Source organism: Eulemur rufifrons, chromosome 14, assembly GCF_041146395.1.
Source record: "Eulemur rufifrons isolate Redbay chromosome 14, OSU_ERuf_1, whole genome shotgun sequence".
NCBI classification, from domain to species: Eukaryota; Metazoa; Chordata; class Mammalia; order Primates; family Lemuridae; genus Eulemur; species Eulemur rufifrons.
In genome coordinates, this window is record NC_090996.1 from 17,703,414 (window position 1) to 17,718,672 (window position 15,259).

A 15,259-nucleotide genomic window follows, 5' to 3' on the forward strand; every position below is an offset into this window, starting at 1 on the left:
TTACAGGTGTGAGCCACCGCGCCCGGCCTCAATTTTCTATTTTCTGTAGGGACGAAGTCTGGCTGTGTCGCTCAGGCTGGTCTCCAGCTCCTTGCCTCACACCAGGCCTCGGGCTCCCAAAGTGGTAGGCTCATATAGCCATGAGACACTGTGCCTGACCCCGGCAAATTTTTAAAAAAAAATTTGTAGATGGGTCTGAATATACATTTTAAAAAAATACATATGTTTTTGGTAGAGACAGAGTCTGGCTATGTTACCCAGGCTGGTCTCGAACTCCTGGGCTCAAACAATCCTCCTGCCTCAGCCTCCTGAGTAGCCGGAACTATAGACATGCACCTCTGTGCCCCGCTAATTTTTCAATTTTTTGTGGAGACAGGATCTTGCTCTTGCTCAGGGTGGTCTCAAACTCCAGGGCTCAAACGTTCCTCGTGCCTCGGCCTCCCTAAATGCTTGGATTACAGGCGAGAACCACCGCGTCACAGCATCTTTAAGGGCTAAAGGCAAATCTCGGGAATTTGAGGTTGCCTTGAACTATGAATGGGCCACTGCACTCCTGCCTGGGCGACAGAGAGAGACCCTATCTCAAAAAAAAAAAAAAGAAAAAGAAGAAGCTTTTGAAGTGCGTTATGCTGAGGTGTACGTAGTGGGAGCGTGTTCTATGGGTGTTCGTTGTGTTGACTTGAAATATAATCGTAGGGGATGTCTGAGGTGAGGGAGGATTTACATGTGCGAGAGTGTGTGTGGCGTTTGAGTGGAATTACTCACCCATCATGCGGCGGGGCGGACAATACTGGGGATACCCGCGAAACCTCAGGCCTCATTCTGGGGTTTGTAAAATAATTCCCATCCCGCTTTCCTGCTTTCCAGAGCCTTAGGGATTGAGGACTACAATTCCCAGGATGCTCCGCTCCTCCACCAATCGGGAAGACGGGTCTCTTTAATGGGCGGGTCCATGAGAGGTTCGTCAGAGAGGAGAGGAGAGAGAGGGGGGGGGGAGAGAGAGAGAGAGAGAGAGAGAGAGAGAGGAGAGAGGAGAGAGAGAGAGAGAGAGGAGAGAGGAGAGGGGGAGAGAGAGAGAGGAGAGAGGAGAGAGGAGAGAGGAGAGAGGAGAGAGAGAGGAAGCCCAGCCAATGGGTGAGCCGCCCCGCATCGGAAGCTACGCTGATTGCGCCGAGGTGATTGGAATCTTTGGCGCCTTGGTTTCAGTGGTGGATGCGTGATGAGCGGGAACACTGACCAATTAAAAGGCGGAGGGGCGGATCCAGCGGGTGTAGGCGGGAAGAGGTGCTGACTAGCAGGCTGTTCACCCAATGAAAGGCGGAACTCGCTGGAGCGGGGGGGGTCGACCAAAAGGAGTAGAAAAGGTCGTACGCGGCGGCAGAGCTTGTGTTATGGCGGAGACGGTGAGGAAGCGGGGTCCGCGGTCCCGAGGTGGCGGCGTCGGCCGAGGAGCTCGGGGGGCCCGGGGCGGCCGGGGCCGTCGTCCTCGCGGCGGCCAGCGATCTCCAGCCCGGCGCACTCTGGACTCTGTGCTTGTGGACTTGGTCAGCGACAGCGATGAGGATATCCTGGAGGTCGTAACTGCGCGCGATGCCGAGGACCGGGTTGAGGTTCCGCCCCCGGAGCCCCCAGTGCGAGCCGCTCCCCCGGACGACAGCGACAGCGACAGTGACAGTGAAGCAGGGCCCCCGCGGGAACTGGTCAGGCGGCGGCGGCGGCTGCTGCTGGATCCTGGGGAGGCACCGGTGGTTCCAGTGTACTCCGGGAAGGTGCAGCCAGGTCCCCGGGGAGGGCTAGCGTGAAAGGGCTGAAGGGCTTGGGCGACCAGAGAGGGGCCAGGGGTTCGGGGGAGGGGCTGGATTTAGGGAATGTGGAGGTCGGGGTTCTGGGGCTGGTATCGTGGGGCTACACGGAAGCCAAGGGGCAAGGGTGTTGGAGGCCGAGATGCAGGGCTCCTGGAATTTCTGTAGACTGGAGAGGTGAAGGATTTGGGGGCGTGTTGCAAGTCTGGGTTGTGTTGCAAATTTGGAATTCCTGGGAGCTGTAGTCTTGGGGGCATAGGGCGGCTTGAGGGGTGGGGGTCTCTGAGGGTTCAGAGAGGACCTGGGACTGGGATTTGGGGCGGGTTGGATTTTGAGGTTGGGACCCATTGCTAAGGAAGCCCAGGAGCCGGGGTATTGGGGGCTGGGGCCTATGGGAGTTCGGAGAGGACTAGGGGGCTCCAGGAGGCTGCGGTACCAAGATGGTAGGGTGAGCTAGAGGCCCGAGAGTCTAGAGTAGGGGAATGGCTAGCAACCTAGTTAAAAAGGAGAACTAAACCTGCCTTTTCAGAATGCTTTAGGCCAAGGGGGTACTAGAAGGTACTACAATTTTGGATTGTGGGGAAGCTGGACTCCCAGGGCCCCAGGAGAGGGCTGTGGAGTCCATGTCCTTAGGGAAGACTTGGGAGCTGGGTGTCAGGGAAGAATCATCCCATTTTCCCCTTCCGTAGAGGGAGGACTTGGGACTGACCCTCCCACTTTTTGCTTTTGCAGGTGAAAAGCAGCCTCCACCTCATCCCAGATCACCTATCCCTCCTGAAACTCTACCCCCCAGGGGCTGAAGAAGGTAAGAGAGGGCTTCCAGGGAGAGGCGCCCTGTGCTGGCTTCTTTGAGGAGACTTCCTAGAATTTATATCCCTGCAGTCAGTTGTCACCTGAGGCTCAGGGGAAGGTCATGGGAGAGGGGACTCCTGCATCCTCACCAGGAAAAGGTTCTAGACTGAAAAGGAGCTGAATTGTTAACCAGAAGGCACAAGAGCTGACTTAGGAAGTTATGTCAAACCACCCTCCTCCCTACTCTTACAGGCATAAGAATGTTAAAATACACAGATTTCTGGTGCCACCACCAGAGATCCTGATTCTGTAATCTTGGGAGGCAGGGAACAGGGAGGTGTTGGGAATCTATGATATCTTGTTACTTCTGCAACAAGTTCTTTGGGAACATTTGGAACCAGCAGGGTGTTCTTTGAATCTTATCAGGGCTGCCCAGTCTTTGTCCTCCCCCACTGGTGTCATTTTTGCAAACCACGCAAGGTCAGGGAATAGGAATCAAGTCTAATAAGGAAGTGATCCAGTGGGCAAAGGCAGACGTTGGACTAAGACTTCCGTACCATGAAAGGAGTATGGTCAAATGATTAAGAGCAGACTTAGGAGCCCTCTGGCCTGGGTTTGAATCCCAACTATGTCTTCTCAATAGCTGTGTGACCTTGGGCAAATTACTTAATCTCTCAATACTCCAATTTCCTCATCAGGAAAGTAGGGTTAGTAGCAGGTGTATGTCAAAGGATTTTGGTGAGAATTAAAGGGAATGTATAGAGAGCCATCTCTTGCTATGTATATGGTTTAGGACAGCACCTGGAATGTAGAAGTGCTATGTGAACATTACCTCTATCCTTGCCACTCAAAATGTGGGCCCAGCAGTATTGACTGTCCTCAGGGAGCTTGTTAGAAATGCAGACTCTCAGGACTCTGGCAGCTGCCATATTTAGCAAGGACATGATTTCTCAAACTCAGCATTACTGACATTTTAGACTAGAAAATTCTTTGGTGTTGGGTGCTGTCCTGTGCATTGTAGAAAGTTTAGCAGCATCCTGACCTCTATCCACTAGATACCAGTACCACACCCAAAGCTCCTCCCTTTCTGTGTTGTGACAACCAAAATTGTCTCTGGACATTGCCACATGTCCCCCTGGAGGCAAAACTGCCCCTGGTTGAGAACCACTGATCTAGGGTTTATCATCATTGTTTATTTTCACAGTATTTATGTTTATGGTCTATAATGATCTTTTATTAATGGCAAGCACACGAAAATATATTCTAGGTAATACCTGGCTTCCTTTTATAAGAAATTTAAGTTAAAATGAATGATTTAAAGAAAGATATTAAGCAAATAACAGTCATGCCCCTTGAGTCCTTTCCCATTATTATTCTGTGTGTGGGGGGGGGCTCCACAGTCCCTTCCTTTCTGGGACCTTCTTGAAGCCTCCAGCTTGTTTCTCCTTGGTCTCCCCCTGCCCTCTCTTGGCTAACCCTCTTCCACTTTCTCCTCCTCTGCCACCAGAGGTGGACATGGCAGATTCTAGCAGCCCCCACCCTGAGGATCCCCCATTTCCAGACTCTCCCTGGAAGAAGAAACTGAGGAGTAAGGATGAAGAAGAAGAGAAGAAAAAGAAGGTGTTTCTGTGAGTGAGGCCAGAGCACTTGTGCCCTGGGAGCAGGAAGGGAGTTGGAAGGGTAAGCTGAGGAAGGCAGGACCCTTGGATGGTTCCTGAAGTGTGAGAAGGGATGAAAGGAGTTTTGAGGCTAAGGTGGGGCGTGAAGCTCTTGGGAGAAGAGGTGGCCCACACTGGGGATGACAGAGGACCCTTCAGGACCAGCCATGGGAGTGGCATCTGAGATGCTAGTACTGTAGGTTAAGGGTGTGGTTCCAACCCAGACAGCTGTCTCTTCCCTGTCCTCTCTGGGCTTCTCTTTCCTCTTCTGTAAAATGGGGGCAATAGTGGCATCTATTGCTGAGAGTCTAAGAATTGCTGAGTAGATCAAAAATTAACACTTGATATATAAATACAATAAGTGCTCACTGGCCGGGGATGGTGGCTTACACCTATAATCTTAGCATTCTGGGAGGCTGAGGCAGGAGGATTGCTTGAGGCCAGGAGTTTGAGACCAGCCTGAGCAAGAGTGAGACCCCTGTCTCTACAAAAAATAAAAAAATTAGCTGGGCATGGTGGCACATGCCTGTAGTCCCACCTACTTGGGAAGCTGAGGTGGGAGGATTGCTTGAGCCTAGGAGTTTGAGGCTGCAGCGAGCTATGATGACACCACTGCACTCTAGCCTGGGTGACAGAGCGAGATCCTGTCTCAAAAAAAAACCAAAACAACAATAAGTGCTCACTGTCTGTTGGATGTTATTGGACACTCACCTAAGAAGTGACTTATCTTAAAAGTGAGGCATTTTCCTCCCTGATATTTGGGTCATGGAAAAATAAAAATGATGTCTCGGGCTTCCCCTGTCCCTTACCTACCCGTCTTCCAGTAAGATGGATGTTACCCGAAGGTGCCTCCTCTTGATTCTGTGTGACCCTCTGGTTCCTAGGGGTCCAGAGCCTATGAAGAGAGGTGTGGGGCTGGCCCTCTCCTTTGCCTCCATCCTTCCCCTGTCCTCTCTCTACAGGGATCGAGACACCTCTCCATTGCCCCCACCTCCGCCAAGGACCAAAAGCAGGAAGCATACTCGAGCACTCCAGAAGTTAAGGTGTCGGGGGCAGGGGCTCTGGCTGGGGTGGGGAGGGGCAATGGGGGAGGGTGGGTGGCTGACTCCAGCTGACCCAAAATCCTGTCTGCACCCCAGGGAGGTGAACAAGCGCCTCCAGGATCTCCGTTCCTCCCTGAGCCCCAAGCAGCAGCAGGGCCAAGACCACCAGAGCCCAGAGGATGAGGTGGTCCTAGTGGAGGGGCCCATCCTCCCAGAAACTCCCCGACTCTTCCCGCTCAAAATCCGGTGCCGGGCTGACCTGGTCAGAATGCCTGTCAGAATGGTGAGTGCCTGAGGCCCATGCGAGGACCCTGGAGCTGCCTTTGGAGGGACGGTGTCCAGCAGGGGTATACTGGCAGAAGGGACTGTGTCCTCCTTTTCCCACCCTGCCCTCTGAGCTCCCCATCACTCTTTAGCCCCCCCCCATTGCCTCTGTGCCTGCTGTTCCCCCTGCCTGCATTTTTCCTCACTTTCCCCTCTTTTTCTGGCAAACTTCCTGTCCATTCTTCAAGGCTCTGCTTAAGCGCCCTGTCTTCTAAGAAGCTGGTTTTGGTTGTCCCTCCCTAGGGGGAGTCCCCTCCATTCCTCCCTAGGACCCTTCTCCTGTGCTTACCTTACTCTTACTGCATTGGACACAGCAGATGTCACTCAGTCATTCTGAGCTGCCCCAGATTCCTGGCGAAGGCCTATAGTTTTGTAGGGATGGCCCCGGTTCAACACCAAGAATAACAGAAATGACCATTTAGTGAGCACTAACCACGCTGCAACTAAGCCCAAGGTTGCAGACAGGCAGCCCGTGGCCTTGTCAACAGTGTATCTGTTTCCTTTGCCCTGTAGACTGCTTTCGAAATAAGAGTTTGCTGCAAGCTTTTGCAATGGGTGACTTCATATAAAGGTCTAGACTTCTGGCTTCGCTTAAAAATAGGAAGATACAGTCTCACTGGCTCCCACGTGGCACCAATCAGCCGGAGCTGCCGAATAGCTCCCCTGTTTAGATGGGGCATGTGGGTTCCAGTTTGCTGGGGGTCCCACCACTCCTTTGCTTCTCCTAACCCACGGCTGTTGCCTTTCTTAGTGTTACTCTCCTGAGCCCCTTACTGACACGATTTTATTCTATCCTGCCAGGTAAATATGATGACACTCACAGCTGAGGAGCTCAGCAAGTACTTAAGGCCAGAAACTTGTGTTTGGGGAGGTGGTATGGGGGTGGGAGGGGTGGGGAATGTCAAGGCAGGAAGGTCTCCTTTGCTTCTTGTCCCCATCCCCAGTCGGAGCCCCTGCAGAGTGTGGTGGACCACATGGCCGCCCATCTCGGGGTGTCCCCAAGCAGGATCCTCTTACTCTTTGGAGAGACAGAGCTGTCCCCCACGGCCACCCCCAGAACCCTAAAGCTTGGTGTGGCTGACATCATTGGTGAGAGGAAAACAGGGAAGCGGGGCCTTGAGGAGGCTTTTGCCAGGGGAAGAGGCTCTGGGGAAAGCTCCAGAGGGGGCCCAGCTTTGAACCCCCCACTTAGGCCTGGCTTCTCAACCCTGCCTCCCACAGACTGTGTGGTGCTAGCAAGTTCTCCAGAGGCCACAGAGACATCCCAACAGCTCCAGCTCCGGGTTCAGGGGAAGGAGAAACACCAGATGCTGGAGGTCTCGCTGTCTCGAGTGAGTGGGAGAAATGGCTCCCCACGCCCCTCACCCTTTCTTTCCTCTGTCGTCTCGTCTATCTATCAGTTAATGGAGGATCCATTCTTCCTAATCCCGACTCACTGGGGACACTGTCCTCCGTACTCTTGGGTTCCCGTCCATCGTCCAGTGGAAAAGCCCATTGTTCAACTTCCCTCCCCACTACTGGGAACCTCTGCTCTGGTCTGTGGCCGCTCAGTCTCCTGACTCCTAATGGTTAAAACGGAAAGGACCTTTGGACAGTAATCAATAAAACCCATCAAAATAACAATGACAGCCACACATCTAAGTGCCAGTCTCTGTGCTAGGGATAACTATTTCACATTCAGGATGTTATTTAACTTCACAGCAATCTATATGGGAAAGCACTGTCGTTACCCTCATTTAGTGAATGAATACTAAGGAAATTGAGGTCTAGAGAGGTGAAGTAACTTGCTGCATTATCTTATAGCTGCTGTAACAAAATAGCACAATCTGTGTGGCTTAAAACAACAGAAATCTATTCTTTTACAGTTCTGGAGCCTAGAAGTCTCAAAGCGAGGTGTCAGCAGGGCCTTGCTCCCTCTGAGACCCTGGGGAGAATCCTTCTTGCCTCTTTGTAGCTTCTGCTGGTGGCCAGAGCTTCTTGGCTCATAGCCATATCACTTCAGTCTCTGCCTCTGTCATCACATGGTGTCCTCCCTGTGTCTCTGTTTGTTTTTTTTCTTAAAGAGATGGAGTCTTGCTCTGTCGCCCAGGCTGGAGTGCAATGGCACGATCATAGCTCGCTGTAGCCTTGAACTCCTGGCCTCAAGTGATCGTCGTGCCTCAGCCTCCTGAGTAGCTGGGACTACAGGCACACACCATTGTTTCTCTTCTAATAAGGACATAAGTCATACCGGATTAGTGCCCACCCTGATCAAGTATGGCCTCATCTTAGCTTGATTACATCTGCAAAGGTCCTACTTCCAAATAAGGTCACATTCACATTTACCAGGGGTTAGGGTCACCAGGTGTCTTTTTTGGGGGAAGTTGGGGGCTCAACCCATAACAGTCTGCCTGCCCTCTAGCCTCCCAAGATACATAGCCTTCCCACATGCAAAATATATTCACGCCATTCCAAAAATTCCCAAAAGTCTTAAGCCATTCCAGCATCAACTCTAAGTCCAAAATCTCATGTAAATATTATTAACTCGAAAAGTCCCAATCTTATCTTCTAAGTCTGCAGTCCCTAACCCCTGGGCTGCAGACCAGTACCAGTCCACAGCCTGTAAGGAAACACCCCCCACCCCCCAATCCATGGAAGAATTGTCTTCCATGAAACTGGTCCCTGGTGCCAAAAAGGTTGGGAACCACTGTTCTAAATCATCTAAATCATTATGGGTGAGACTCGGTGTGGTCCATCCTGAGACAAAATTCCTCTTCATCTGTGGACCCATGAAATCTAGAAAACGAGCTATCTATTTCTAAAATATAATGATGGGACAGGCATAGGATAGACATTCCCATTTGAAAAGGGACAAACAGGAAAGAAAAAGGAGTCACAGGTCCCAAGCTAGTCCAAAACCCAGCAGGGCGAATCCTATTAGATTTCAAGGATTGAAAATAATCCTCTTTGGCTTTGTTCTGTCCTCTTGGCCCAGTGTGACGGTGGCTCTACCCTCTTGACCCAAGGAAGTCTTATCGGCCCAGTCTCTGGGCCTGTGGCTCTGCCCTCTAAGTCATTTTTCCTTCATTTTGTCCTGTCCCTGTCTCCTTCACTCCAGGTGGACAGTGTTTATGCTGGGATACAATTCTCAAAAACCTTACAGGTCTTCTGTGCATATCAAAGGGATTCACACCATTAGACAAAGATGAATTCCTGACTTTTGCTGATGTGGTTGATTGGATCCATAAATCGGCCATCTAATCTCTTTAGCAAAAAGCTACACTCTTAGCCCTCTTTCCAGAGCATGCTCTGGCTAGGCTGAGAGTGTTCCAAATCACCACGCACTGCTTCCTTTTTGCTTAACATCCTTCCTCTGTTTATTTCTTCCTCCTGCATTAGGCGAATAAGCAACAAGGAGAAATCAAGCCACACCTTCCACACTTTGCTTGGAAATCTCAGGTAGAGATCCAGGTTCATCACTTACGAGTTCTGCTTTCTGCCACTGAACGACGGTAGAACGTAATTCAGCCAAGTTCCCTGCCACTTTATAACCAGGATCAGTTTATTTCATTTTACTCCGGCTTCCAATAACATATGCCTTATTTCCACCAGAGACCTCACTGGAAACACCTTTAACGTTCATATTTCTAACAACCTGTTCATGACAATATATGTATTCTCTGAAGACCACAGAACCTTTCTCTGCAGCTCCTCTTTGTGAGCCCTCATCCAAATTGCCTTTAATGTCCGTATTTCTACCAACAGTCTCTTCAAGGTACTCTAGGCTTTTTCTAACGTGCACCTCAAAACTCTTCCAGCCTCTCTCCAATTCTAAAGCCACTACCCACTTAGCTAGTTATTACAGAAGCACCCTACTTCTGTGTTTTGGCTGCTGGAACAGAGTACCACTAACTGGGTGGGTTAAAACCACGAAAGTTTATTGTCTCATTGTCTCTAGAAGTCTAAAATTAGGTGTCATCGAGGTCATGGTTTCTTACGACACAGGAGGAAAAAACTCAGTTTTTTCTATACTCTCAAAACACGCTTCTGACACCAGATGTGTGGGGATTTTCCCCCATACATCAGGCAAGCAAGCGATTCTGCAGGGGATACCAGATGTCCTTTTAATTCAATTCTGACACTGTCTACCTGGAGATAGCATGAGGCCACACAGGGTGAGGACTTAGGTCCACAAGACTGCCAGGCCACCACTTCCCATGCAAATCGCAAGCCCCAGGTGGTTTGCCCTGTGCATCTGACTGATTGGCTTTAAATCAGGGTTCCTACAGCTCTGTCCTTGGGTTCGATTAATTTGCTAGAGCTTCTCACAGAACTCAGGGAAACACACTTACTGGTTTGTTATAAAGGCTATTACAAAGGATACAGATAAGAGATGTGTGGGGGCTGGTGTGGGGGATGGGCGGAGCTTCCAGGTCCTCTCCAGGCGCACCACCCTCCAGGAACATCCACGTGTTCAGCCAGGGGAAAGCTGTCCAAACCTAGTCCTTTTGGTTTTTTATGGAAGCTCCCTTATGTAGGCATGATTGATTGAATCACTGGCCATTAGTGGTCAGCTCAGCCTTTAGCCCTTCTTCCCTGTCTGGAGGTGGGACTTTCAGCCCTACCCCTCGAATCCTGCCTTGGTCTTTCCATTAGCCAGCCCCCATCCTGAAGCTCCCTAGGGGCTGCCAGCCACCAGTCAACCCAATAGCATCCAGGAAGACACTTCACACTTTGAGGATTCCAAAAATTTAAGAATTTTATACCGTGAAATATATGGAGATGAGATATGTTTCATAATATCACTTGGTCCCTCTGAGACTCTGGGTAGAATCCTTCCTTGTCCCTTTCTAGCTTCTGGTGGTGGCCAGCAGCCCTTGGCACTGCTTGGCTTGCAGCTGCATCACTCCAGTCTGCGTCTGCCATCACATGGCTCTCCCTGTGTGTCCCTGTCTGTGTCTGTTTTACAAGTACACCAGCCATTGCATTAGCCCCCGTCCTAATTGAGTGTGACCTCATCTTAACTCAGTTACATCTGCAAAGGCCCTACTTCCAAATAAGGTCATGTTCACGTTTACCAGGGATTAAGACCACAAGGTATCTTTTTCTTTTGTGTTTCACAAGGTATCATTTGGGTGGGGGGCACAATTCAATCAGTATCATTTGTCTGAGGTCACACATCTAGTAAGCAGTAGGGCCTGGCCTCCAGCTCAGCTATCTTACTCTAGAATCTGGACTGTCTTATTGTGATATGTGCTTCCATTTTATAGATGAGGAGATTGAAGCTTGAATAACTTGCCTAACTCAGATCCTACACCCCTGAACCTTGGGCTTGAGGCCCCCACTCTATCTGAGGAACAGGCAGCCCAGAGGGGTGAAGGGGCTCCTCCTGGTTCCCAGAGAGGGCTATGCTGTGCTGGCTTCTTAGTTCACTCACTTTTCCCCCTGTGGGGCTCTGACTGCACTGATTCGGCCCCTTGCCCTTCCTGTCCCAAGTTCTCTGTCCCTGCAGGATCTTCCTGGCCCCTCTATTCATATTCTCACATCCATTTTTCTCTCCTTCCAGGACTCTCCTCTCAAGATCCTCATGTCCCACTATGAGAAGGCCATGGGACTGTCAGGACACAAGCTCTCCTTCTTCTTCGATGGGACAAAGCTTTCAGGCAGGGAGCTGCCGGCTGATCTGGGCATGGAATCTGGGGACCTCATTGAGGTCTGGGGCTGAAACCCCACACCCCATTTGGAGGCCCAGCCTGGACTTGGGGAGAACATCTCATGGGGCTGGCAGAAGCTCAGGTCGAACGTAGCTTTCAGCTGAAGCAAAATCAAGGAGTGACCTTTGACCCCCTCTCCTGCTGACCCTGGTTTCAAGCCGTTAATTACTTGGTTAGTTGTGTGGGGGTTGTTGCTGCCCCAGGTGGCCTGTTGGTCTCATTTGGGAGTTAGGAGTGATGTTTGAGGCACATACACTGGGTGGTTCCTTGGCTTGCAGGAAAAGAAATGATCACACACCCACTGGCTTAAGCATAAGCAGCTACTGGGATGCTCTTTTGAATGACAAAGCTACTGCTTTCTTAGACCTGGGTGTCTTCCTTGCCCCAAGGGCCCCAAGAGCCATCCTTTTAGTGTACTCTTCCTGGTGCACACATTTAAAGCATAGCTGAGCACATTTAGTTGTTTTGTTTTGGATCTTGGGAATATGGTCCCATGCAAGGATTCTCTGGTTTTATGGCTTTCTCTTTCTTCACAACATTGTCTTTAAGCACTCAACCTAATACATTTATTACTTATCTTCAAATATGAATGTAAAATATAATATTTTATGTGTGAATATGTGCTTTTAATGCACATGGTGGTGTTGTGCAATAGAACTTGTATTGTTTTCCCTCAATATGTATTAAGATCTAGCCCTGTTGCCTATTCTAGACAAGGGTGATTGCTTTAATCTGCCTTGTGGTACTCCACTGTGGCATCGACTGCATTTTACACACATTGCCTTAAGTGGTGGACACCTGGGTGCTTCGAACTCCTTGGCACCATATACAAGGCCACGATAAATATTCTTTTATCTGTGATTGTGTGAAAAATTCTCTGGAATATATTCCCGGGATGGGCTTACAGGCCATGTAGGTTAATTTCTCTATGGTTTTCCAAATTTTTCTTTAGAATAGTGATTGACCCACTTAGGGCTTCCCACTTCTCCTAACTTTCTCACTGGCACTTGGCATCGCCCAACTTGCTAATTTTTGCCAGTCTGATGGGTACAAAGGGGCACTGTGCTTTAATGTACATTCATCTGATCACCATTAATTTGTGGAATTTTTTTCACCTTTCAGCCTTTCTGGTTTCTTTCTGTGACCTGCTCATTTTCTCCTGTGGGCTTCCTGTCATTTTGGTTTATTCTCAGGAGTTGCTTGTATATTCCTGGGTAGTTGCAAATAACTCTTAGAGTGGAAATTTGTTTGTGTTATCTGGGGCTGTCCTTCACCGAACATAAATTCTTAACTTTAATGTAGATGATTTAACTGTTTTGTCTTAAAGTTTGTTGCTCTTTGATTTCTTATTTAAAAGTTGTTAAGGTACTTTGTATCTTCTTCTGTTAGCTCATTAGTTTTTCCTTCCTTTAGTGGAGGCCACTAAATACGAGCTGAAGTCCAGCTAGTGCCCCTTGGGGTGGTGCGTTGGCTGCGTCTGCTCTGAGTGGTCAAACACTTGTTCTGTTTGTTTGATGGCAGGCTATACTAGTTGCTAAACATTGAACATCACTTTTAAACTATTTGGAATGCACCTTTGTGAGACCTATGTTATATTCTTTACCATATAATGAGCCAGTTTTCTCAGTACTGTCTACTAAAAAAGCCATTAATCTTCCACGGATATGTGGTATAATTTTAGCAATAGTATGTCAACTTGTTTAAAAATGTTTTTTATTGGAATGTGGCATTCCTTTGAATTTTATAACATTTCAATAATCCATGATACGGTATAGCTGTCCATTGTTTCAGTTCTTTTGTGTCCATTAATAAGTTTGAACACATTAACATTATGTATTCAATCTCAACAGAATAAATGCAAATACATTCAACTTGTGTGTACTTGAGGATTTTTGTGTTTGTGGACTTCATATGACACCCCTCTGATATCCTTGTGGCAGAGACCATGAGTTATTCCTTCATATCTATTCTTCCTCCTTCTAAGGTAATAGAACCCGTAGTTTTTGGTGGGGTTTTTTTTTTTTTTTTCCCTGAGACAAAGTCTCACTCTGTCGCCCAGGCTAGAAGTGCAGTGAGTGGTGTGATCATAGCTCACTGTAGCCTCAAACGCCCAGGCTCAGGCGATCCTCTGGCCTCAGCCTCCTGAGTAGCTAAGACTACCGCCATGCACCACCATGCCTGGCTAATTTTTAAATTTTTTTGTAGAGATGGGGTCTCACTATATTTGCCCAGGCTTGGTCTTGGACTGGCCTCAAGTGATCCTCCCGCATCGGCCTACCAAAGCGCTGGAATTACAGGTGTGAGCCAATGCACCTGGCCCTAGAACCCATGGTTTTTAGTGAACCACAGAGACACTCAGAATAAGGACAGTATTTCCTACCCTCTGTCGGAGCTAGATGTGGCAAGTGCCAATTTGGGCTCCTGAGCTGTAAGTGGAAGAAGGGTAGCACTTCCTAGAAGTGTCCGTAGCGGGCAGCATGTGTCCCTCTTTTTCGCTTGCCTCCTGCTTGCTGACTGGAGGTGGAGGAGCCCTACTGATGTGAGGTGACCTCCAAAATGGAAGCCATGCAGGGCAGGATGACAAGAGAGGAGCCTGGGCCTCAGGCTCTATGTAGCACCTCACCAGCCACGCAGTGCTGCCCTCTGGGCTTTTACATGAAAGAGGTGTTACTTTAGGGTTTCTGTCACTTGTAACCAACCCAGTTCTAACCCAGGATGTCACTATTGCAAGCACTGTCGTAGTGATCCTCTTTGGGTACCTGTGTTAGATTTTTCTCAGAGCTTTCTATCCAGGAGAGAAACCACCAGTCACTAGTTGAATGTGCACCTACCCAGCTTCTCTTGCGTACTGTCAGGTTGCTAAGCAAAAGGGCTAGGCGCCTTTGTAAGTTCATTAGCAAGTGCAAGAAGGTTCCAGTTTCCTCATACCTTCTCCCGACTTAGGAGGATATGGGAAAGACTACTCATGGTGAAAGAATTTGCATTTCTTCTACGATGAGAGTTCATTCTTTCACATACCTAAAAGACTTTCATTGGGTGATCTTTCTAAAACCCGCCTAGAGACCTTTGAAACTTGAATGAGCCTTTCCTTGGTGCCATATACCAAGCTTGGCACTTTTCACAATCTCATCCATCCTCAGAGCAATCCTACAAGGTAGGTGTTATTGTTCCCATTTTACAGAAGAGGAACAGCAGCTCAGATGAACTAACCTGCCCCGACCACATGGCCATGCACTGCAGAGCCAGGTGTAGACACAGGTGGGCCTGACAAATGGCTGAAGATTCTTGAGGAAGAATCTTCAGCCGTTCCCACACTTTCAAGTGCACACAAGTCGTCTGGGGATCTTGCTCAAGTGCACATGCTGCATCAGCAGCTCTGGGGTGGGGCCTGAGATGCCGCATTTCTGACAAGCTCCCAGGTGGTGTGACGAAGCTGACCCCACCTGGAGTAGCAAGATGGCATTTTCCCTTTTTTCTATATACCTTTATGATCTCCCGTCTCCACCCCTGCCATGTCCTCCAACTCAGAGGTCAGTTCCTCCCTGAGGCCTGCCAGAGGACTGGCCAAATCCTCTTGTGTGTCCCATGTCACAGGGAACGGGGCTAGCGCAGCACACTCACCCACTTATCCAGGTCTTGCTCCTCTGCTAGACACAAGTTCCTTGAAAACAAACTCTTGTTCTTTTCAAAGATCCCTTGCTCAGTGTCTGACACAGTAGTTACCTAACAAATGTTTGCTGAGTGAGTAAGTTCCCTGTTGACGGACATGCAGGTTTTTTCATTTTTTGGCTACTCTGAATAATGCTTCTTAAAGTATCCCGCAGCCATGCATCTCACTGCACGAGCCGGAGGAGCTTTCCTCGCAACGTCTCGCTCATCCCCCACACCCGCCCGGTCAGCTGCCCAGCTCGCTCCCACATCAGCTCTCTTCCTCCCTCTCTGTGGGG

General features: G+C 49.3%; 1 protein-coding gene across 5 annotated transcripts; it reads left to right on the plus strand.

Moving 5' to 3' along the window:
* The first annotated feature begins 1,358 nt into the window (after positions 1-1,358).
* On the plus strand, positions 1,359-13,146 carry NFATC2IP (nuclear factor of activated T cells 2 interacting protein). Of its 5 annotated transcripts, XM_069485884.1 has the most exons (8): positions 1,359-1,769; positions 2,535-2,607; positions 4,102-4,222; positions 5,215-5,295; positions 5,392-5,578; positions 6,564-6,708; positions 6,841-6,950; positions 11,165-13,146. In XM_069485884.1, the coding sequence occupies exons 1-8, from the start codon at positions 1,392-1,394 to the stop codon at positions 11,321-11,323; spliced, it is 1,254 nt and encodes a 417-aa protein (XP_069341985.1). In that variant the 5' UTR covers positions 1,359-1,391; the 3' UTR covers positions 11,324-13,146. The 5 variants fall into 5 exon arrangements, with proteins under 5 accessions (XP_069341985.1, XP_069341986.1, XP_069341988.1 ...); XM_069485885.1 differs by lacking the exon at positions 5,215-5,295; XM_069485887.1 differs by lacking the exon at positions 11,165-13,146 and having other exon boundaries at positions 6,421-6,708; positions 6,841-6,905.
* The last annotated feature ends 2,113 nt before the right edge of the window (positions 13,147-15,259 follow it).